The 21,250-nt window shown below is 63.6% G+C and overlaps 3 protein-coding genes across 3 annotated transcripts; 2 read left to right on the top strand and 1 right to left on the bottom strand.

The window, feature by feature from the left end:
- Nucleotides 1-7: 7 nt before the first annotated feature.
- Nucleotides 8-6,529, bottom strand: CHLRE_04g213904v5 (uncharacterized protein). Its single transcript, XM_043061644.1, has 14 exons — nt 6,158-6,529; nt 5,887-5,972; nt 5,291-5,368; nt 4,826-4,955; nt 4,466-4,563; nt 3,918-4,016; nt 3,615-3,667; nt 3,126-3,231; nt 2,672-2,724; nt 2,284-2,335; nt 1,960-2,015; nt 1,552-1,633; nt 1,031-1,177; nt 8-565 (listed from the first exon to the last, which is right to left on the bottom strand). Exons 1-14 carry the CDS (start codon nt 6,327-6,329, stop codon nt 281-283), a joined length of 1,497 nt encoding a protein of 498 aa, XP_042925133.1. The 5' UTR covers nt 6,330-6,529; the 3' UTR covers nt 8-280.
- A 100-nt stretch (nt 6,530-6,629) lies between these two features.
- CHLRE_04g213900v5 (uncharacterized protein) lies at nt 6,630-9,255 on the top strand. The gene is made up of 4 exons (XM_043061643.1): nt 6,630-6,851; nt 6,932-7,299; nt 7,521-7,676; nt 7,930-9,255. Exons 1-4 carry the CDS (start codon nt 6,710-6,712, stop codon nt 8,605-8,607), a joined length of 1,344 nt encoding a protein of 447 aa, XP_042925132.1. The 5' UTR covers nt 6,630-6,709; the 3' UTR covers nt 8,608-9,255.
- Nucleotides 9,256-9,359: 104 nt separating this feature from the next.
- On the top strand, nt 9,360-21,229 carry CHLRE_04g213950v5 (uncharacterized protein). Its single transcript, XM_043061647.1, has 15 exons — nt 9,360-10,222; nt 10,502-10,734; nt 10,888-11,071; nt 11,208-11,505; nt 11,805-12,154; nt 12,326-12,448; nt 12,694-12,828; nt 13,098-14,944; nt 15,134-15,955; nt 16,313-16,420; nt 16,673-16,999; nt 17,281-17,610; nt 17,808-18,191; nt 18,367-18,427; nt 18,618-21,229. Exons 1-15 carry the CDS (start codon nt 10,090-10,092, stop codon nt 19,931-19,933), a joined length of 6,651 nt encoding a protein of 2,216 aa, XP_042925131.1. The 5' UTR covers nt 9,360-10,089; the 3' UTR covers nt 19,934-21,229.
- Nucleotides 21,230-21,250: the final 21 nt, after the last annotated feature.

Genomic DNA, 21,250 nt, shown 5'->3' with positions numbered 1-21,250 from the left:
ACTTCGTCCGGGTGGCTCCATCCGGGTATGCCACGGTCATCGGTCACCCGACTCCCCTTCCCCCGACTGTCGGCATGCTCATCACCCCAATCCAAACGTGTTCCCCTGTTCCCCAGCCATAACTCCAGCATGCACACACCCGCATGGCATCCTACCAGCGGTCACCCACCCACCACATCAGTCGTGACAACGCCCGACTCGGGCCACCACACCACACATACCCCTAGCTTCTGCGCAGCTTCTGCATTACCTACTTGTTTCCTCGCCATCGTGCATGCCCTCACCGGAACCCAGGCACGTTCTCCATTCTCCGCCGCTTGCCCTGCGGCCCCGACTGTGCCAGCATCGCCGCGGCCTGCGACGACCCACGCATGCCGCCGCCAGGGCCGCCGGGGCCGCCGCCCGCCCGGCCGCCGCCCGGCGGGCCCGGCGGCGGCGGCAGCCCCCCGCCCCCGCCTCCATCCCCCGGCCCTCCCCCGGCCCCTGCTGCTCCTGGCAACCCCGCGGGCACGCGGTCCAGACTCATTGGCCGCCGCGGGTAGCGCACCAGTGGAGTGGAGGCGCCCTGGGATCACACGCGGCAGGTGGGGTGGCAGGTTCCAAGAAGACATTAGCGGTACGGTGTCGGGAATGCTCTAACACAGGCACCGACGTGTGTTAAAGAGCACAAGGAAAAGTTATACGTGTGTGTGTGTGTGTGTGTGTGTGTGCGCACGTGTCGGCTGTGCCTGGACCCCGGCGTTCTGCCTAGCCTCGCTGCCGAGCTCACATGCGGCTCGCCTAGTCCTCTGGCCCCCCCTCCGCGTCTTGGGAACGTCATTTGAAATGTTGAAAGAACTCTCCGCCCCGCCCCCGGCCCGGCCCGGCCCGGCCCGGCCCCGCCCCCGCCCCCGCCCTTGCCCCCGCCCCCGCCCTTGACCCCGCCCCTGCCCTCGCCCCCGCCCCGCCCTCGCCCCCGCCCTCGCCCCCGCCCTCGCCCCCGCCCTCGCCCCCGCCCCGGCCTCGCCCCCGCCCCGGCCTCCCGCCTCACCGGCAGCCGGAACACGTTGGGCCCGGGCTTGGGCTCCTGCCTGAACCACTCGTGCCGCAGGCACTCCTCCGCGGTGGTGCGGGTGGAGGGGTTGAAGTCCAGCATGCGGTGCATGAGGTCGATGGCCTCACGCGGCGGCACACACTCCTGTGCGGCGGGGTGGCCGCAGGGGAGAGCGGGTGAGGCGGGGATGGCGGGGGAGGGCAGGGGAGGGGGCGGGTCAGGGCGCACGTAGCAGGGGCCGCGGGGGAGGGGTTATGTGCCCGAGCCCAACGAAATAGGTCCCAATAGGCAATAGTCAAGGGGTGCAGGGGCATGAAGCCGGCCACGGTAACCCCAGGCGACGCGGTCCGCAGCCGCAATCATTGGCGCCTGCCTGCAACTGACACTGTGCCTGTATGCTTGTTGGCTAGGACATGAAGTGCTATGCGAGTCTTGGCGCACTAAACCTTGGCGCACCGCAAACCATCTACGGTAGCAACGCGGTGCGCATGTCCTGCCATGGCCCACGGGTCCCCCACCTGCGGCACGTGCCCCTGCGCCCAGGACGGCGCCGCGCCCCTCATGGCCTCCAGCACCGCCGTGTGCAGCCCCGTGCCGCTCCTGTGAGCGAGTGGGTGAGAGGGGCATTGGTGACGTTGGCAGTGGTGGCGGTGTGTGTGGGGTGTGTATGGTGGGGGGGTTGGGTGGGGGGGGGGGGGGGGGGTTGGGGGTGGCGGTAGTGTCGCAATGTGCTGTTGGTAGCGGTGGAGCAGCGCACGCAGCGCGCTCGACCCTAGTCCCCATGCGACCAGCCAGCCCGCCCAGTCGCCACAGTCCCGCCCAGTCGCCAGAGCCCCCACAAACACACCATCACGGGTTCTGGGTTGGCAACGGTTTGTTTTGGGGCTAAACTGAACTGCCCTCCCCCCCCCACACACACCACTCACCACTCGGGCCGCTTCACGCGCACGTTGTCGGTGTTCTCGACCCAATGCGGCAGCACCTGCGTGTTTTGGAATAAGGTGAAGAGCAGAGGCAGACGCAGACGGTTGGGGCCATATGCATATTGCGCAGAAGGAGCGACAGGCGGGACGATGCGCAAAGCGGAAGGGGGTGTGAGGGAAGGCGGCGGCGGCGTCAGGAGGTTGGGCCTCAAGGCCTGGCGTGTGCAGCCTGCGCGCGCGGTGGTCTGGGAGGTCACCGCATTGCCCAATGCTTGGTCCCATCCCAACACAAACACGACACGTGGCGCCGCCCCTCACTGGTCTCACCTCTAGCTCGGGCCAGTTCTTGATGCTGGGGTGGCCCAACACCCGGAAGATCCTGCGGCCGGGTCGGGAGGATGTTGGGTGGGTGGATGGTTGGATGGGGCCACGCACTCCAACCCCAGAGCACACGGTGACAGCCCAGGGCGGCTTGGGCGACAGAACGGGCGTGGGGAAGAGCACGGCGCGCCAACGGGACGACGGAGTGGCTCCAGCCCCGGGCGCACACGTGCACGATGCACTACGACATGACTAAAAGTCGCACTTCTGCCATCACAGCCACACGCTGTAGAGAACACCCGGACTCTGCGCCATACGTGGTGTCTTTCTCCCACATGTTCGCTGCCATACACAGTATATCTTTCCCCCACGTGTCCGCCGCCACTGCTCTCACTTGTCCAGCTGGTCGGCCTGGAACACGTTGCCGGGCGTCTTGCGCTCCTGGCCCTGTGTGCGGGTGCGGTGAAGGGGGGTGGGGTTGGGAGTGTGGGACTAAGGGCGCGTGCGAAGAAGGGGCACCGTTGTGGGCGAGACCAAGAGGAAATACTTGGTGGCACGCATGCTGGGGATACGGGAGGCGCAGGGGCGCCGCTGGCCGCCAGGACCTGCAATCATCCCTGACCCAAACATGTTCCCAGCTGTCCCCCCTCGTGTCCTGCGTCCTCATGTGTCTCTGCTTTCTCTTTGGGTATGGTGAAGACACCCACCTTCCTCACTCCCTACGCCCTTCCCCCACGCCCTTTCCCGGCTCCCTTCCCCGCCTCGCCCCGCTCGGCCCGCCCGCCCCCCGCCCCCGCTCGCCCCACCCCACCCGCCCCACCCGCCCCCGCCTGCCCCGCCCGGCCCACCTGGAACAGCGGCTTGAGTGTGAGCAGCTCTGCGAAGATGCAGCCGGCCGCCCACACGTCCACCGCGCGGGTGTAGTGCCGCGCGCCCAGCAACAGCTCGGGGGCGCTGTGTGGGGAATTTGGGGAGGCGGCGGGAGGAGGCGCACGAGCGGGCGGGATGAGCAGGAGAGGAGCAGAAGAGGAGCAGCAAGGGGAGAGGATCAGAGGAGATGCACATGGTATGACACTATGGTGTGACGCGGGTGATGCGAGTTACACGGCGCGGCACATGCATGGCCTACCGGCCGCCCCCTCCCCAGTGTTGCAAGTGTGGAAGTGTTTGCTACTGGGCATCAGCAGCATGCGAGTAGCTGACTGGGTACATTGGTGGAATCACTCGCCCGACACCCGCTAGTTTGACTTCAGGTTCAGTCCAGATTGGGCTGGTAACCCAAACCCCCATCAGTCCCCTGTTCCCCTGTCCCCCTCACGTCGCCAGTGTTTCCTCACCGGTACCAGATGGTGACCACCACGCCGTTGTCCGACAGCGGCCGGGCCGGGGACTGGGGGTTCGGGCAGGAGCATGATTGCATGATTGCCAGTCAGTGCGGAGGCTTGCTTCACTTGTGTAGGTGGTGGCGGTGTACCTTGCCTTTACCCTGATGAGTATCCCAGCCCCAGCACAAACCCCAACGCCATGCCGTTATGCCTGGAAACCCCCACGCCATGCCGTCGTGCCTGGAAACCCTCAATACCATGTCGGCCAAGCCCTCCGTCCCCCGCCCCCGCCCCCGCACCCGCCCCCGCCCCCACCTGGAATATGCGCGCCAGGCCAAAGTCCGCGATCTTGACGCAGCCGTGCTGGTGTGGCGCCACCGCCGGGTCCTCGCCCATCACCAGCACGTTGGAGGGCTGTGCGGCAAGGCGTGTGTATCAAGTAACACCAAAACGAATCCAGGTGTGTGTGTGTGTGAAAAAAGAGCACAAGGAAAACATTGCGCAAAGACTGTTTGTGTGCGTGTGTTATAAAGCACAAGGAAAACATTGCGCAAAGACAGTGTATGCGATGCGTGTGTGTGTTATACAACGATAAACGTGTGGGGCTTCCGCAGGGCGTGTCAAGTGGCGGCATGCACGTCAGCGTGTCGAGGTACAGCCTCACGGCCCCTGTGCTTAGATCTCGGAAAACGAGAGCCGCCCGACGCGTATCGGCATGCCATGACACAGGCACGCGTCGGCCCTTCCCCATGTGCACGTTGAGTTGAAACTCTTGCTATATCAAATGCATAACTGTTCTTTTTACGCTTTTTAACACAGACACGCCCGCACGCCACGGCCCCCCCCCCACCCCACGCACACACCTTGAGGTCGCGGTGCACCACCCAGTGCTGGTGCATGTAGCTCAGGCCGTTGAGCAGGTGCCACATCACCGTCTTCACGATGTACTGCGGCATCAGGCCTGTGTACGGCAGGCGGCGTGTGCGTGCTGGGATGTGCACGGCAGCGTAGGTGTACGGCACATGCACAGGCCGCCAGCCGCCAAGGCACACTGCCTGCCTCACTCACAACTGCATGGTCCCGCTACTCCTAGCAAGGCTTTCCTACCTGGTCAGCCGGTGATCGCCGCTTTCCTAACCCAGCTACCTCAACACTTGATTCCAAGCTTCGTCTACGCCATTCACCCAGCTAGCTAGATAACAAGCATCAGCTCTCGGTCTCACCAAAAGGGTTATCGCGTGTGTTCTCCTTGTGGTCGCGGTGGAATTTAATCATCTCGTACAGGTCGTACTCGGCGTACTCAAACGCCAGCCACAGCGAGGGCTCGGACCGGTTGATGTAGGCCGACTCCAGCTGGGGGGTGTGGGTGGGGTTACATTCATGATTAGTTAAGGAAGTGGTAGACGGTAGACCATCTTGGGGTGGGGTGGTTGGTGGGAAGGGTTGGGTTGGGGTGTTTTGGGTGTGGGATGGTAGTTGCCGTCCATGTGAGCGGAGTGAATGGTTCACTCAACGGGGCAACACCACCCCATGCATCCCCGGGACCGGCGCCCAGCCCCAGCCGCAACCCCGGCACCCAACATGGACACACGCGTACAAAGGGAGTGCTCTGCTGCCACCCATCACTCCTCACACGTTACACCTTTATGCATACCGTGCCCACTGTTGTCCTCTGCTTCTCCACACACCTTCACAATGTTGGGATGCCGCATCTCCCTCAGCAGCATGATTTCGCGGATTGCGGTGGGAGACACGCCGTCGCCCTCCTGAAGGTGGAAGTGGGAAGGAAGGAGCGAGGTTGCGGGGGCGGTCATTGGCTGATTGCATGGAACGTGTGCGTGAGGCGTGGGGTGAGGAAGGTGTTTTGCCCCCTCGCCCCGTGTTATTGTGCACGGCTTCTCAATCCACTGGAGTTTCCGCCCCACCCTCGAGGCCGCGAGACGCCGCTCTGCGACACAGCATAACCCACTGCCGCCCCCTGGCTCCGGCAAGCGCTTCTGGAATTGGGAGTGGGACCTTACCCGAGCATCACAGCACACACAGACCCGGCCTCCCTGTCTGAAAGCTGCAGCCAATCTGCGGTGCCCTCCGAAGATTCAACCACCCGGCTACTGGTCTTCAGAAGCTAGGTCCCACCCAGGTGCCTCACACCATCCAGACATCCACAAGCACCCATAACAGCTGTCCTTAAGCTGCGGCTCCTGGTAGGTCTCACGCACACGCCGTCCCCTCCAGCCCGCCAGCAGCCGTCGAGGAACACACACAAAGCACCCCTGCCACGCACCCTGCCGCCTTTAAACTGTTTGATGGCATAGCGCCCACCCGTCTCCTTGCTGCGGGCGTGATACACCAGTCCGTATGTGCCCTCGCCTGTAGCACAGAGCCAGTTTAGCGTAGCCAGATGTTGAATGGGTTTGCAAGGTGCACGGTGGCAGGCAAGGTGGACGCGTACGGTACACATCCCCACCCCACACCGCTGCTACCAACTGCCGCTGACAGCACCACATTCATGGGCCGGTTCTTGCCGTGACTTCATGGCGAAGTTTCGAACTCACCAATCTTGTCGCCCTTCTCAAACTTGTCCCACACTGAGGAGCTGGAAGAGATGGGCGGGGTGGCTGCAGTCTGGTTTTGCTGCGCCTGCTGGTTTTGTGTCCCGCCCTGTCCCTGTCCTCCTCGCTGCGCCTGGCTATCATATTGCTGTCCTCGCTGCAGCTGAATATTCATGTTCTCTAACGTCCGTGTCGCGGCCTCAAGGCAAATTTCTAGTCTACTGAAGTTTCGGGCAAGGACGTTCCCGTTGGACACAGTACATTCTCATTTTACATTGTCATTACTGCGTATGTAAACTGCGCTTCGCCCAGCGATACACCATCTGAATGAATGCAGGTTGGCGTGTGCGTAAGCCGTATGCACGCACTGTTCACATAACTTGAAGGTAGTCAATTAAATACTTGCATTTAAAGCGAGACTACTCTATCCTTGAACAAACTCGTTATTGGATTCACTTTGCAATTGAAGCCTGCAGTGAAGCCTCAAGCCTGCACTTTTGCACCTCGGTTCAGTGCTATGAGCGGCATATAGGGTTTCGATACGTTTGAGCCATCATGCCGGCGTCGGGAGGCCCCGTGGCGGTGCGGCGCGTGGAGTGCTGCCCAGTAGACAGCGCCGACCGGGGTTCATGCCGCCTGCGCCTGCCCGTCTCCAGTGGGCTGCCCTACCACAAGCCAGTAATTGTGACTCTTTTAGGTGCGCAGCGAGCTAGTGCCACATGCCCATGACTTCATCAAGCTAAGAATGCCTGCTCCCACCACTTTTCCTGCACGCAGGCGGCTCAGAGCCGCCCTGGCGCCTCCTGTGCATCAGCGCCATCACGCCTGACGGCGGGATGGATGCTGACAGCAGCAGTAGCAGTAGCACCAGCACCGCCATTGGCAGTGGCAGTGGCAGCGGCGCGAGCTCGGTGACCCTCGTGGAAAGAGCGGTCGTAGACCCCACGGTGGTGCTGCCGCCGCCGGGCCGGCGGCCCGAGGAGGTCCATGCGGCGCTAGCCGCAGTCACAGCGGCTGCAGCAGCGGTCCAACAGCCGTTGGTGGCACCAGACGTGGCGTGCGAATCCCAGGTGCCGGCGCACGTGGCGGCGGTGGTGACGCCCTGCCCAGGGACAAACACCGTGCCGGTCGTGTCGGAGGTGCAGGTAGGTGCGCGCGGCGCGTGACGCATCGCGCGTGTCACAGCAGTGGCGGGCTGGGCAGCTGGCCGGCTAGTTGGTTGCTGGAAATCAGCGGCCAGTAGCGTCTCCTATTGTTGTGACTTAACAGAACCGCTGCGGATGGCTTTGCCACAGTCATCGCCAACGCAAGTGTTTCGACTGCTGAGCTCCATGCTTGGCCATTTCATACTCCCTCGCACCCTCAGCTCTGCCTCGTTGTTCACGCTGCACCCGCCGCGGCGCCGTCGGCACACGGCGCCGCACCCCACGGCGTGTGGGACACACAGTCGGCGCTGTCTGGGCGGTTGTCCTTCAAGCTGCACCAGACGCTAGTGTTGCTTGGGTGCTTCGTGCGCCTGTCGGTGAGGAGGGCGCATGGGGGCTGTAGGGGGCCGCGGGCAGCAGGGGGCAAGGGCATGGCTATCATCAGCATCGTGGCAGCGGCAAACTGGGCTCACCCCACTTGACTCGTTCCTCCGAGGGGTGTGTTCATGTGCTAATGAACGTGTGGGGGAAGGGGACAATCGACATACGACGGCCATCTGGCATCCCCATACTTAGCTGGCCACCTCGCCTGCTCGCTCCCGCCGCTGCTGCTATGCCACCACTCCACAGGACACCGTGGCGGTCCAGGTGGTGGGCCTGTCGCCTGCGCCCTCGGCTCCCGACTGCCCCGCACGCATCGTGCCCTCCACCCGGCTTGTTTTTACGGATGCAAGCGCCACGGGTGCTGCTGGTGCTGGCACAGGTGCGGTCACGGGGGCGGTCGGGGCGAGGCAGGTAACGGGCGAGGGCGCACAGGCGGCAGCAGCGGGCTGCGGGGAAGGCGGAGATGCGTCTGGGATTGGGGAAGACGGCGCGCTGACGCCGTCGGGGCGATCGGGCGGTGGCGGCACCGGTGGCGGCAGCTGTGCTCCGGCGGCTGCAGCGGGCGGGACGAGTAAGAAAGGAGCGAAGAGCAAGGTGCCGAAGGCGGGCAAGGACGAGGTCGGCAGCAGTGCAGCGGGCAGCAAGGCACCTGGGAGCAGCAGTCGGAAAGGTGCAGCCGGCGTGCCGAGCGAAGCGTGCGTTGAGGGGGCAGCCGGCGTGGCGGGGGCGGTTGCGACCGGTACCGCCCAGGCGAGGCCGGGGGCCGATGGGGCCGATGGGGATGGGGAGGCAGCCGGGCCAAAGCCGGTTGTCGCCAAGCCGAAGAAGATGAAGAAAGACGGGCCCGGGGCCAAGAGCAAGTCTTCTGGGATCAGGGCCACAGCGTCTGCGTTTGAAGCGCTGCTGGGGCTTGAGGATGACTAACACCGTGTGTGCGAAAGGGGAGCATGCAAGCGCAGCGGTTACCCTGCGTTGGCGCTGACGTGCACGGATTCTAAATGCATGTCTGGTTTGGTTTGTTGCTTATCTTTGGCCGGAACGAGGAGGGGCAAGGAGCAAGTGCACACACAGCTGCTGCTGAGGCACCCCCCGCGCACACACGCAGTCGGGTCAGGTGCCGTGAGGTGCTGCCTCGCCTGCGTAGTCGGTAGTGAACGGGCGATTATGCGGCATGCATGAAGTATCCCAGTAATGCGCTTTGGATCCTGCTTGTCACTGTGCTTCCGCGTTTCTGTTTCTGGTGGTTTTGTGGCAGTGTATAGGCCATTGTTACTTGTTAGCGCTGCAGCTTTGCGGTTTGAGGGGTTCTGGGACTTTCCGCACGGATGTGCGATGGGACAGTGTTAAGGCAGGTCCGCACGGACTGCGCTTTCCCCCGATTGACCTCACCCTGATGCGGCTAGTGCGGCGTGGGAGGCCAGTTACGTATGTGGGGTTCGTGGAAAACGCAGCGGCGAGAGGCGGGAGTTCAACCTCGTGACAGGGGCCATGGTTTAAGCGGCGGCACGAGGGTGAACTGGGAGCGTTTTGAGGCGGTCTCTCGGGACGCACCCGCATTCTGAAGATATTTCGCTGACCAGCACGAGTCCAGCGCGAGTGGCCAGGACCGTCACTCGTCAGGGAAGGCGTTCTCGCGATTGTTTTGCCCGGTTCTCGCTGTCTCGTGCGCCGCTTTCGATGCCTGACATAGGTTGCGCTAGGCAACCGCTTGGCTGCATAGTTTATATGAGGGACCTTTTGCTTAGATGCGAACTTGGGTTGCAACGCGACAACCTTTCCGCGCTGGACCTAGAGATAAAGGCTGCATGTGCGCGCGCCTCAGCAGTACTCCAAATGCTCTTATGTATAAGTGTATCGGGATGTTAACAGGCCGTGCTGCAGCACCGGGCCGGTCGACGGGTCTGCTTCTCGCGCGCTGATCGCCAGCGCACCTACGCGAGCGGTTGGTACGAACCTGGGCCAGTCCGACTTCACAGACCGCGGATTTTAATACTGGAGCACAGCCATCTGTAGCCAAGAGGGTTGTTGTGCATACAGGTGAAATATTGAATGCACAAGCACCCCCTCGCTCATTGGGGAACTTTACCGATTGGGGCTTCAAAAGCCAGAAGTCTTGATGATAGTCAATTAGTTTCGATGATTTGATGGTACACAGTGTATCGTCATCATCGCTACAACAGCGGTGTGAATTGGAGCTGAACGTTATCCCGCACGCGTTTGGCTCGAGCAATACCGCGTCACATCGCTGCCAACCAACAACTTCGCTGAAGAGCGCACGACGGCAGCATGTTGCGCGCTCGGCGGCTCTGTCATCGGCGATGCTTGGTCTGGACCGGGTCAGGCGCTGGGCCGGCCAAGGCTTTCAGCGTCGAAGCGGCCGTGGCGATCTTGTCTCTAGCTGCAATGATGATCACGCTGCCCGTCGCGGCTCAGGTGCCCGCCGGCAATACACCCCCTGACTTCCTGGACTTCTTCTTCCAGCCCCCGCCCCCACGCGGCCGTTCCAACGCCTCCACCGCGCTCCCTCCGCCACCCATCCGTCAGTCCTTCCCGCCACCACCATTATTGCGCTCCCCTCCACCTCCACCACCGCTCCAGCAATTCCAGCCCCAGCCCGTTCCCACCCCCGTCCCTACCCCCACCCCCGTCCCCACCCCCGTCCCCACCCCCGTCCCCACCCCCGTGCCCTCTCCCGCCGCCGACCCGACCATCCAATTCGACCTCGGCCCCTCATCTCCTTCCCTCGACAGCACATCCTCAGACTACTCTGACCTCTTAGAGGAGCTCGTGAGCTCGCTCCCGGTCCCCACCGCTACAGCCGGCGTTGCTACGGCCTACGAACGGGCGGGTCTCGCGTCGCCGGCTGCGCGCTACTGCGCCAGCCTCAGCGCCTCCCTCGACCTGCTCTACTATGGGCTGTTGCCCTCCCTGAATCGCACGCTCAACGCCTCGGTCGGTGGCACGCCCCCAAGCAGTCGCCGCTTCGGTCTGATGATAAATGCGGTGCCGCACTGCCGCACGCTGCAGAGCCTCTTCCCCTGGCTGCTTCAGGTATGTTGTTTCCGTGCGTGCGTGCGCCGTCGATCTCCATCTTCCCCGCCGCAAATAGCTTCTGTGTTCTGTAACAACGACCCCAAGCTCATTTGCAACATAACGTTCCCTGACCCAACACCATGATAACCGTGTGCGCGCGCATACACACAGGCGCTGGGCGACGGCGGCATTGGGTCGGGCTGCTACACTGTCTCCTTCGACGCCTCCTCCTCCTCCTCCGTGGAACTGACCCTGACGCCTGTTACGAGCGCGGGCTTGCTGCTTCAGACCGGCAGGGCGGTGGCGAGCAACCTGATCAATTTGAGCCTGGACTACTGCAACGGCGACGTGCCTGGTGAGCAGCAGCGAGCGCGGCAGCAGTAGTGGGGGGCGTGTAGTGCTTGGACCAAGCCCTGTCCAAGCACACGCTTGCTGCTGACACCTTCGTTCTATGCCTTCCATTCACGCTATTATCGTTTGCTTGCTCGCAGGCGACTGGGGTCAGCCCTACGGCTCGGAGCTCTTTTTCGTAACCAAGTTCGCGACCGCCACAATCCTTCGCGCCGGAGACGCGACGGGCTCCTCACCGCCCGCTGATGGATTCTCAGGCTTCGACTGGTGGACGGCCAGCAGCCCGCCGCCGCCGCCGTCACTGTACGACAACGGTTACGGTTACAGCAACAGTTTCGGCAGTGGTGGCTGGTATTACGACCCGAATTACGGCCTGACTTACGGCCGGCGGCGGCTGCTGTCGTTGCTAGAGGAGGACGCTGCGTCGGGGCGCGACAGGTGCGTTCGTGTGCGGGGATAGCTTTCTTGACAAGTTGGGTCCGCGCGCGTCAATCGCACGTACGGCCTTGCTGTTGCAGGCTTCCTTCATCAGGCGGCGTGCGTGCATGCCTAGCTCTAGATGATGCTGTTTAGGCCCGCCGCGCGCCGTATGCATTAGGGATCGTGCCCTGATAGTGCGTAAGCGTGACGTGATGATGAGCGCGTGTACTTTGTTACAAGTAAGGTCGATGTGGTTTGATTTGGGTCGTTTCAAACCAGCCGCACCCGCAAACGCACATGTACGCAAATGCATGCAGGTCGCTGCTAGCGGCTGACTCGTACGGCAATGGCGGCGGCGGCTCGGATTCCGAGGAGGGCTTCATGAGCGTGTTTGCCGATGCAATGCGTGAGTCTGTGGCTTCTGGCCGCGCCATCGCTGACGGCGCTCACAAGCCCGGCGGCGACCGCGGCCGTGACATCACTAGCAGGCTCAGAGGCGGCGCCGGCGGCTCTGGCGCCGGCGGCGGCTTGTCAGGCATGTGGCGGCGTCTGCTGTCAACCTGGGGGATGGGCGGCGGCGGCGACGAGGCGGCGGCGGCTGGCGAGAGGGCACCTGCTGCGTTTGCGCGCAGCCACCGGCGCCGTGGTCGTTACCTGATGCAGTCAGGTAGGTCTGAATTTCTGCCGGATTCTTACCATATAATAACAATACCGTTTCACGTATCTACTTGCCTACTTGCCAGCAAGAGTTGCAACATGCATTTTGAGGCTACTGACCTTGCATGTTGCATGTGCTTGCCGGATGACAATAACGGCTACAATTGTGCTTGACTTGCAGGCACCAACTCCTCCAATTTGTACGTGGTGCTGGCCAACCGGTCCACTGACTCCACCGGGCGCGTGCTGCGAGGGCGGCCGGAGGCAGGCGTGGCGCCAAACGGAGACCTTGGGAGCATCTGCGGTGGGTGCGCGCGTGTGGAGGTTCACGCTACTATTAATGCCTGTGACAATTGATGAGGGCTAGTTGCCGGCGGGCGGCCTAAGCTTACTTTCAAACATAAGTAGGAGCGGGGAGAGCAGAGCGGTCCGGAGCGGGGGAACTGGCTTTACATACACGCACTGCAGCACTCATATTAGTTTCAACCCGGTTTACCCCTTTTTCCCAACTCTAATTTCTTAACACATGCGCGCACTCAATGCACGCAGATGACGGCTTCTCCGAGGGCTCTGCGGCTGTCATCTGCCGCCAACTAGGCTACCCCGGCGGCGGACTTGCCTACTCCAGCGCCACGTTCGGGGACGCCACACGCCCCTTCATCCTGGATGAACTGAACTGCACAGGTGAGTGTAGTCACAAGGATTATTGGTGGCGGCGGGTTACTTCACCAGCTGGGCGGGGCAGCAGGGGCGCCAAGACTATTGTCCATCCTGCACCTGCTGGACTAGTCTTAATTGTCCATCCGGCAAGCCATGTGTGTACGTTCCGGCGTTATGCACGCATGGCCTCGAGTAAGCCCCCATCCAACACATGCATGGGATGCACTTCGCTACCGTACAACCTATCCACATCAACCTACCCTGGCGCCAACCCCGCGACGGCCCACGCACAGGCTTGGAGAGCAACATTGGCCGGTGCCGCTCCAACCCGCTCTGGACGCACAACTGCTCCCCCAGCGAAGCCGCGGGCGTGGTGTGCTTTCCGTACTTCAACGTGTCGTCGTACTGCGCCGACGTCGTCGCAAACGTGTCACGTGTCTACCCCACGCCCACGCCCACCACGCCAGACCCTAGCACGTGGAGCCGCGACCAACGGCTGCAGCGCTGCGGCGAGCTGATGGGCCTGGCGTCAGCCGCCTCCACACTCGTCGGTTACAAGTTTCCGGGGCAGTACATTTCGTACTACGAGGTCCAGTCGTACGCCTGCGGCCGTGAGAATGTCGTACCCGCCATGACGGCCTGGGTGGCGGCGTGGCGGCGCGAGGTGGCGGCGTCCGGCTGCACCGAGCTGATCGTGCCGTACCTTTGGATGCAGCGCCTGGGTGGCACGGTCCCGACGGCGCCGTCTCCGCCGCCAGTGGCCTTCAACACCTCCGCCTTCCGCCGGCCGCCGCCGCCGCCGCTGCCGCCGGCCCCGCCGTCGCGCAACAACGACAGCTGCCCCACAGCTATGGCAGTGTGGCCAACGCCCGCGGACCGCACCGCCAGCGATGCGGCGGCGCCGTACGGCACGCCCGCGGTGCCCGCGCCCACCACCTACATGATCCTGGATTACGTGTCGGCGCCATCACCATCCTCGACTTCTGGATCCAGCGGCAGTACGAACAACACCGTGTCATCGCCGCTGGACATGACCTGCACGCCGCCCTCCGCCTGGCTGGCCGCTGGCGGCGCCCCCAACCGCTACGTCCGCCGCAGCAACAGCAGCAGCGTTGCGCGCGGCCCTGCCCCCGGCCCTTCCAACAGCAGCTTCCGTTCGCCCCCGCCCTCGCGCGCCCCGCCGCTGCCTTTCGGCTACAGCTTCGGCTTCCCGCCGCCGCCGTTCAGATCCAACATCAGCAGCCCGAGCAGCTCGACATTCAACTCCTCTGCCTTCAACTTCAATTTCTCCTTCATCTCTGGCGCCGGGCGCCGTCTGTTCCGCCGAGCGTTGGTCGATGCCACGTTGGGCGCTGCCGTGACTGCCACTACGGGTGCCCCGGCGCCACCGCCGCCGCCGCCGCCGCCACTGTCCGCCGCCGCTGCGTCGCTCCTCCGGTACGGCGCCTCCGGTGCCATGTGGGCCTCCGCTTCCGCCGCCTTCGCGAGTGTGTGGTCGCCGCGTGACCTGGTCAACGTGTCAACGCTGACACGAACCCTGGCACGCGGCGGCCCCTCCTGGCTGCCCTCCCGCCTCTCCGACCGCCGCCACCTGCTCTCCACGCTCGAATCCTTTTCGCGCCCGGGCGGAATCGACCTGATGAGCTCCGGTATCCTCGACACGGTCCGCTGGGCGCTCGCGAGCCTTCCCTCGCCCCCACCGCCACCCGACGCCAACCGCCCGCCGCGCCCGCCGTCACCCCCACCCTTCCGCTGGACCGACATTGGCGACATAAAAGACGTCGCCGTTACCGATGCCGCGCCGCCGCGCCCGCCACTCCGTAACATCGTCTCCGGCGGCCTCTCCGACGGCGGCAGCAACAGCCCGTCGCCGCCCGCGCCGCCGTCTCCGCCGTCTCCGCCACCGCCAGGGCCCCGTGCCCCCCTGAGCCCACTGGCTGCGGCCATGCCTCTCAAGCCCACGTGCGTCGCGTATGACTCATCCTGGTCGCAAGCCGACGGGTTCCGGTCAAACTTCGCTATGTTAGATTTCCTTGCGTCCAACGCTGCCTCGTCCGACGGCGGTTGGGATGGTTGGGGGCAGCAGGTCAGCCAGACGGAGACGGAGCTGTTGTACTGCAACGCACGGCAGGAGCTCAAGGTATGTGCGGCGGCGGGCGACCAGCTACTAAGCGGCGGGTGCAGGAGTGCTGTGCTGTCCTGTGATGTCGATTGTGTTCTTGCGTGTGTTGTGAATTACGTGCTGCCGGGGAAAGCAAGGGTATTGCCCATCCCGCTCCACACTCATCCTGCCTTCCTCCACCGCCCCTCCCCACCTCCACTCCACCAGACGCGCCACACGGTCTCAGGCATTGCCATCACCGGCCTCGGCCTGGCCGGCAGCGCAGTCTCGACCGTACGATCGCTGCTGCGCGGCGCGCGGCCCTTCAATGGCAGCGTCACCAGTGATGAGGGCACCGCCGCCATCCCGGCCGCCAACCTCGCCTTTTTGGATCTTTCCGGGAACGCGCTAACCGGCGGCGTGCCGGCAATCCCCGTGCCCGTGCTGCACGTCAACCTCTCTTCCAACCGCTTGAGCGGCGACCTGCAAAGCCAACTGAAAAACAACCTAACCGCCGCCGCCTTCACAGCCACGCTTGTCCTGGACCTCTCCAACAACGGCTTTACCGGCCAACTGCCAACACGCACCGACGTTGCCGCCCCCGCCACCAACAGCAGCGCTTGGGGCGCACTGCTTACCAGCGCCGTTCGCATCGACTTCTCCGGCAACAGCTTCTCCGGCCCACTCCCCGCGGACTGGGCTCCCCTGCTTGCTCAGATGGACCTCGTGGTCAGCCGCAACCCGGGGCTCACCGGTGGCGTGCCGGCGGAATGGATTGCCGCAGCCCGCGGCCTGCCCCCTTACGGCGATGGCGGCAGCGGCCCTTTCTCATTGGGCAGTATGATCACCGCCACAGCTCCACCGCCCAGCCCGCCTAGCCCGCCGTCGCCGCCTCGTCCGCCGGCGCCTGCTGGCGGAGGTGGCGCGGCGTCAGGAGACGGTGCGTCCAGCAGCACCCCGCCGCGTCAGGGAGCGCTGTTGATTGACCTGAGCGGCTGCACGGGTCTCACCGGCCGCTTCACACACACCGCCGACTTCAGCACTCTGCGGGTGCGTGCTTGCTTGCGTGCGTGCGTGCGTGTGTGCTTGCTTGTGCATGTCCGTGCTTATGTATGCTTGTGGCCGTAGTCCGTGTGCGTGCGTGCGTGCGTGCGTGCGTGCGCGTGTGCGCGGAGGCGTGCGTACATGTGTGTGCACGTCTTCTGTTGTGTATGTTTTGGTGGTAAAAGTGCGCGTGCGCTGAACGTTTGGTGCTGTTGGTGCATCGCCGGCAGCGAAACCTGCGTGCACGCATCGATCACATGCATGCACCCCTGCTGCATGCACCCCTGCTGCATGCACCCCTGCTCCCAGCCATGCTTCACCCACATGCACTCACCCATGCATGCACCCATGCACCCCATGCAGGTCCGCGGCACGCAGCTGCAGCTGGACTGGAACAAGCTTCCCGCGGCGGAGCGCAAGTGGACTTACGTGGTGGATCGCGTCGCTCGCGACCACATGGACTTTGAGCAGGTGCGTGCGTGCGTGGTCGCAGCAGAGCGAGGGTTGCTAGGCGCGTGGCTGCTGGGATCTGGGTGCCAGCCATCTACTAGATAGCATGCTGGGTGCTGCTAGACAGCATCATGACCACAGACTTGATTGCTAGCAGCGGTGCCGGCTCGGCGGTCTGCTGATGCGTGCCCAGTGATTATGTGCATGCCCAACCTGCTCGCCCGCCCGCACACGTACCCGCTCATCACCACACCGCAACACGCCGTACTGTAGGTGGCTTACCGCAAGTCCGGCATCAGCAATGTCCTCACCCGGGCGTCTCTTTTGGACCCAGATGAGGTCATGTACGTGTGTGACGCCCTCGATGAACAACGCAACGCCGAGCGCCGCACCGCCATCAGCGCCGTCGGCAGCAGCACGGGCAGCAGCACCGGCAGTAGCAGCACCAGCGGCGGCAGCAGCATCGGGGGAGACGCGACGGTGGTCGTGGCTGTCACGGAGCCCTGGCCCCGTGTGCGCAACTACCTCGAGGTGCACGACAGCTACACAGAGTGGCAGACGGACCCCGCCGTGTGGTGCTACGGCGGAGCGGAGGCGCGGGTGAGTTTGCGTGGTGTGGCGTGGGGCGTGGGCATGGGCGTGGGCGTGGCGTGGCGGGTTGGATGGGGCACCCTCCACAGGAGTGCGAAAATACGTACGGAATTCAACCAGATGGCTAGCGCTCGTATAGGGGCCTGCGCTCGTACTGCTGCGTTGCTTGCCCACACGCGCTTTATGTACGCCCCCGCCCCGCCTCCGCCCCCCCCCCACTGCTTCTACCTGCCGATCCACCCACTTCCCTTACCTTCATGCCATGCATGTTGTTTGCCGTATGTGTGTAGGGCATTGTGGCCTTGAAGGTCTGGCTACCTGTGATCATCATCTCCGTCCTGGCATGCGGCGTCGCGCTGCCCGCCCATTACATCCGGGAGCGCGTCCACAAACGCGCCGCCGCTCGCCGCGCCGCCTGGAAGCAGCAGCAGCAGCAACAGCAGCAGCAGGACCAGCTGGCAGAGAGCAAGGACGGCAAGAAGAGGCCTGTGAACACGCTGGCCGCACCCGAGGGGCGCTTTGCCAGGGCTTGGCACAAATTCAAGGGAGTCATGGTGCCAGTGATTGACGTGGTGGAGCCGCGACTCGTCCTGGCCCTGTACTGGGTGGACCTCATCTCGGTGAGTGGAAAGTAATATAACCGTAGCGGCGGCGGGGAAAGCGGTCCGGCGGGCGGGCGGGCTTGCATGTCGAAATGCGTCCTGGCTAGCTAGCACGCGCTTTGCTGCTGTTGTGCAGCTGCACAAAACCCCGTCCACCGCTCTCCTTATCCGGCCCCATGTACCCGGTCCTGTATACCCGCCCGCCCCGCACGCAGGACATTGTCTTCATTGCCGGCTACAAGGGCTGGAACCGCCAGCCCGCGCCCGCCATCGCAGTCATCATCATCCTGATCGCCAACCTGACCGCCGGCTGGGTGCTCCACCTCATCCACCTGCGCAAGCAGCTTGGCGACGGGCCCGCCGGCGGCGAGGGCTGGAGCGTGCGTCGTTGCATCGTGGTGGGCATCCTGACCGCGCCCTTTGGCATTGCGCTGGAGTGGTTGTGGAACGGCTTCTTGACGATCGTAACCTTCGTGACCACGTGGCATGCGGTTGCCAAGGGCGACCTCAAGGCCCACGTGACCGCCGTGCAGCGCATCACACGTGGATGGCCGCTGCTGCTCAGCTACGAGGCAAACATCCAGATCTTCGAGACCACGGTGCGTGCGTGCGTGGTCTAGTGGGTTGCTTAGTGATGATGACGTGCCAGACCCGTTTGTTTCGGTACCCGCCCAAAGTTGCCCAGCCTAGCCAGGCAGTGTTACTTTGGCTTGCCATGTTGAGCACGCCGTGGCTAGCCTGACCACGCTACAATCGACCGACATTTGACCGCAGGTGCTGTTGGAGCCAGTAAACGAGTCTCTGCCTCAGGCCATCGTGCAGACCACCTGCTACGGTGGGTGTGTGGGTGCCGTGTGCCGTGTGTGGGTGCCGTGTGCTTGGTGAGGTGTGGGCATGCATGCAGGGGCGCGGGCGTGGCTGCGCTGGGCGTGGGCGCGCGTGTCCCGTCGGCTACTGCTGGTGCCTACCTGCCTGCTGGATGTACTAACGTGCCTGCCCACACACACCTCGTCATGCGATTGCAGTTGTCGGTCGCAATGCGGGCATGGTCATTCTCACGCCCATCTTCCTCTTCTCGGCCATCCTGCAAGCCATCAGCATCTGCAAGTCCTGCCTGGTCCTGGCCTGGCGCGCCTACAAGTCCGGCAGCTGGATCGCGGTGCTCACTCTGCAGGACGAGGGCGCGGGCAAGAGCTTCAGCATGGAAGACAGCGACGATGACAAAAACAACAAGAAGAAGGGCGAGGGCAAGGGCGAGGGTGATGGAGAGGGCAGCGACGGCGCGGGCAGCGGCGCTGCGGAGGGAGGCGCTGGTGGCGGCGGGGGAGGCGCAAAGGGTGGCAAGCAGTCGCCCCATTGCTCCCGAGCCACGACATCTTCTGTGTCTGGCACGCTGACGGCCATGAGCAGCAGCGGACTGCAGGCCTCGGGGCCGCCGCCGCCGCCACCGGTACAGCCGCCGCCACCGCCCAGCAATGCTCAGGTGGCCAATTTCGCGGGCGTGTCCGCGTTCCTGAACCAGCAGCAGCAGATGGCGGCACAAATGCAGATGCCAATGCAGATGCAGGCGCCGCCGCCAGCGATGGTTGTGGCCGCGTCGGCGCCGCCGTTTGCGCCGCCGCCGCCCCCTCAGCCGATGGGCCCGATGCTGATGTTTCCATCGGCAGTGGCACCGGTGCCGCAGCCTCCGCAATCCGCGTTCCTGCAGCCGATGCCCTTCTCTGCGCCGCAGCCGTCGGCGCCGCCTGTGCCTCACGCCGTCACGGCGGCGCCGCCTGCCGCCAAAGGCGCCACCGCCTGGGGCCTGCGCGACTGGGCCTCGCTGGCGGCTGCCGCCTCCTCCAGGTTCACGGATGGCTTCGCCGAGGCTGAGGAGGGAGAGGAGGAGGCGGCAGAGGTGGAAGCCGAGGCTGCCGCCGGGGATGCGGAGCAAGCAGAGGTGCAGGCAGCGGATGCAGATCAGGGTGTGGTGGCGGCGCAGGACATTGCAATCCAGTTTGCTCCAGCTGAATACTACACGCCCGCGCCGCCGTTGCAGCAGCCCGTGCAGCAGCAGCCCATGCAGGCGCCACCCATGCAGGCGGCTCCCATGCAGGCGCCACCCATGCAGGCGCCACCCATGCAGGCGCCTCCCATGCAGCAGCAGCAGCAGCAGCAGCAGCAGCAGCAGCAGCAGCAGCAGCAGCCGATGGAGCCGCCCTTGGGCTACAGCCCGCTCACCGCGCATCTTTACGGCTACCGCGCCCCTGCCCCCGCCTCAGAGGCCACGGCTGAGGGCACCAGTGCCCTCAAGGGGGCCTGGTCAGCGATGCGCGGCATGTGGCGTGGCGGTCGCAATTGAGGAAGCAGAACAGTGGACGTAAGCCAATGGTGCCAATTAGATAGCAAGGTTGGGTGAACCTACCTCGTGGCGGGGCTAGCTCCTGACTGGTAGATGATTGTAGATATCTGGGTTCTGGGCCTTGCAATATCGGTGCGGCTGAGCACGTGCCTGAGCACGTGCTAGCTGTTGTGTGTTACTGCGCGATACGTACCCATAGCAGGGTTCATGCAGTTTACAAGATTCGGAGATGCTTCGCGTGATTAGCTCGTTATCAGCTCGTGGCTTTAATGTCATGCCCGCATGTCTGGGTGTGCGCTGCGGTTAGAGTAGTGCAACAGGCGGACACGGCAGCTCGTAGGCTTCTCGACGTGAGCAGCGCTTGCCGATCTACTTGTACGTAGGTGCTGCGTATCTATGCCCCCATCAATGGTATTACTTTTATGACATTTAAGGCTCGTACGAAACCATGGGTGCACGAGACGGTGGTATTTTGCTCATTACACTGCCGTGCCTTAATGGTTAGTCTGGGCCCCGGCCGTGCATGCCATTGCGCCACGTCGCCGTGTGCGCGCGTGTGCGTGCGTGTGTGTGAGTGTGTGTGTCTTTGTGTGTGCGTGCGCGTGGCGGCATGTGCGTGCAGCACCATGCATGTACGTGTAGCACCTGTGCCTCACTTGGAGCCCAGATGATGAGACTGGGTCTGCACACCGCAGAATGCCCACACCTGGGCTGCAAAACTAGTGAACGCGCGCCAGCTGGCCACCTGCCGGGGCGACGCCCGAGTAACGCACTGATCCGTGTGTGTTGAGTAAACCTCTGGTGCCCGGCGCTACTGATGCTGCCTGTGAAGCGGGTGTGGGTGGTGGGTGGGTGTGGGTACATTTTTTTGTGGCTCTCCCGGCCCGGGCCTTAAGCAAATAATATTTGTTCCCATGCTCTGCTGATGGTGGTGATTTCTATGTACACGTGGGCCATGAGAAGGATACTTGGCTGGGGGACTTCGGTGAGCTGAGTGGAATGGAACCAAATTAGGAGGCCCTTCGCGTGGTAGTCACGTGTGACGTTCACAGTCCATTAGGACCGATGAGGGATGTCCATAATATTATTTGAACAGGAGTGCAGCCGCACCAGATGTTACCTGTGCTAGAGATTCAAGGGAATGTGTGGAAAGGGAATGCACGGATGACGTGCTGGATGGTGTGTGAATGTGTGTGCGATGGGACAGTGTTTAGGCAGGTTGGTGGGGTCCCATAGCATGTGATGGCTCGGCGTCTTCGGGTGCTGGGACTGTCCCCTCTGTAACATCCGCTGATCCGCATTCATAGGGTGCAGCTG

This window comes from Chlamydomonas reinhardtii, chromosome 4 (assembly GCF_000002595.2).
Source record: "Chlamydomonas reinhardtii strain CC-503 cw92 mt+ chromosome 4, whole genome shotgun sequence".
NCBI classification, from domain to species: domain Eukaryota; kingdom Viridiplantae; phylum Chlorophyta; class Chlorophyceae; order Chlamydomonadales; family Chlamydomonadaceae; genus Chlamydomonas; species Chlamydomonas reinhardtii.
Note: the sequence above shows the minus strand (reverse complement) of the source record. Positions and strands in the feature narration are given on the sequence as shown.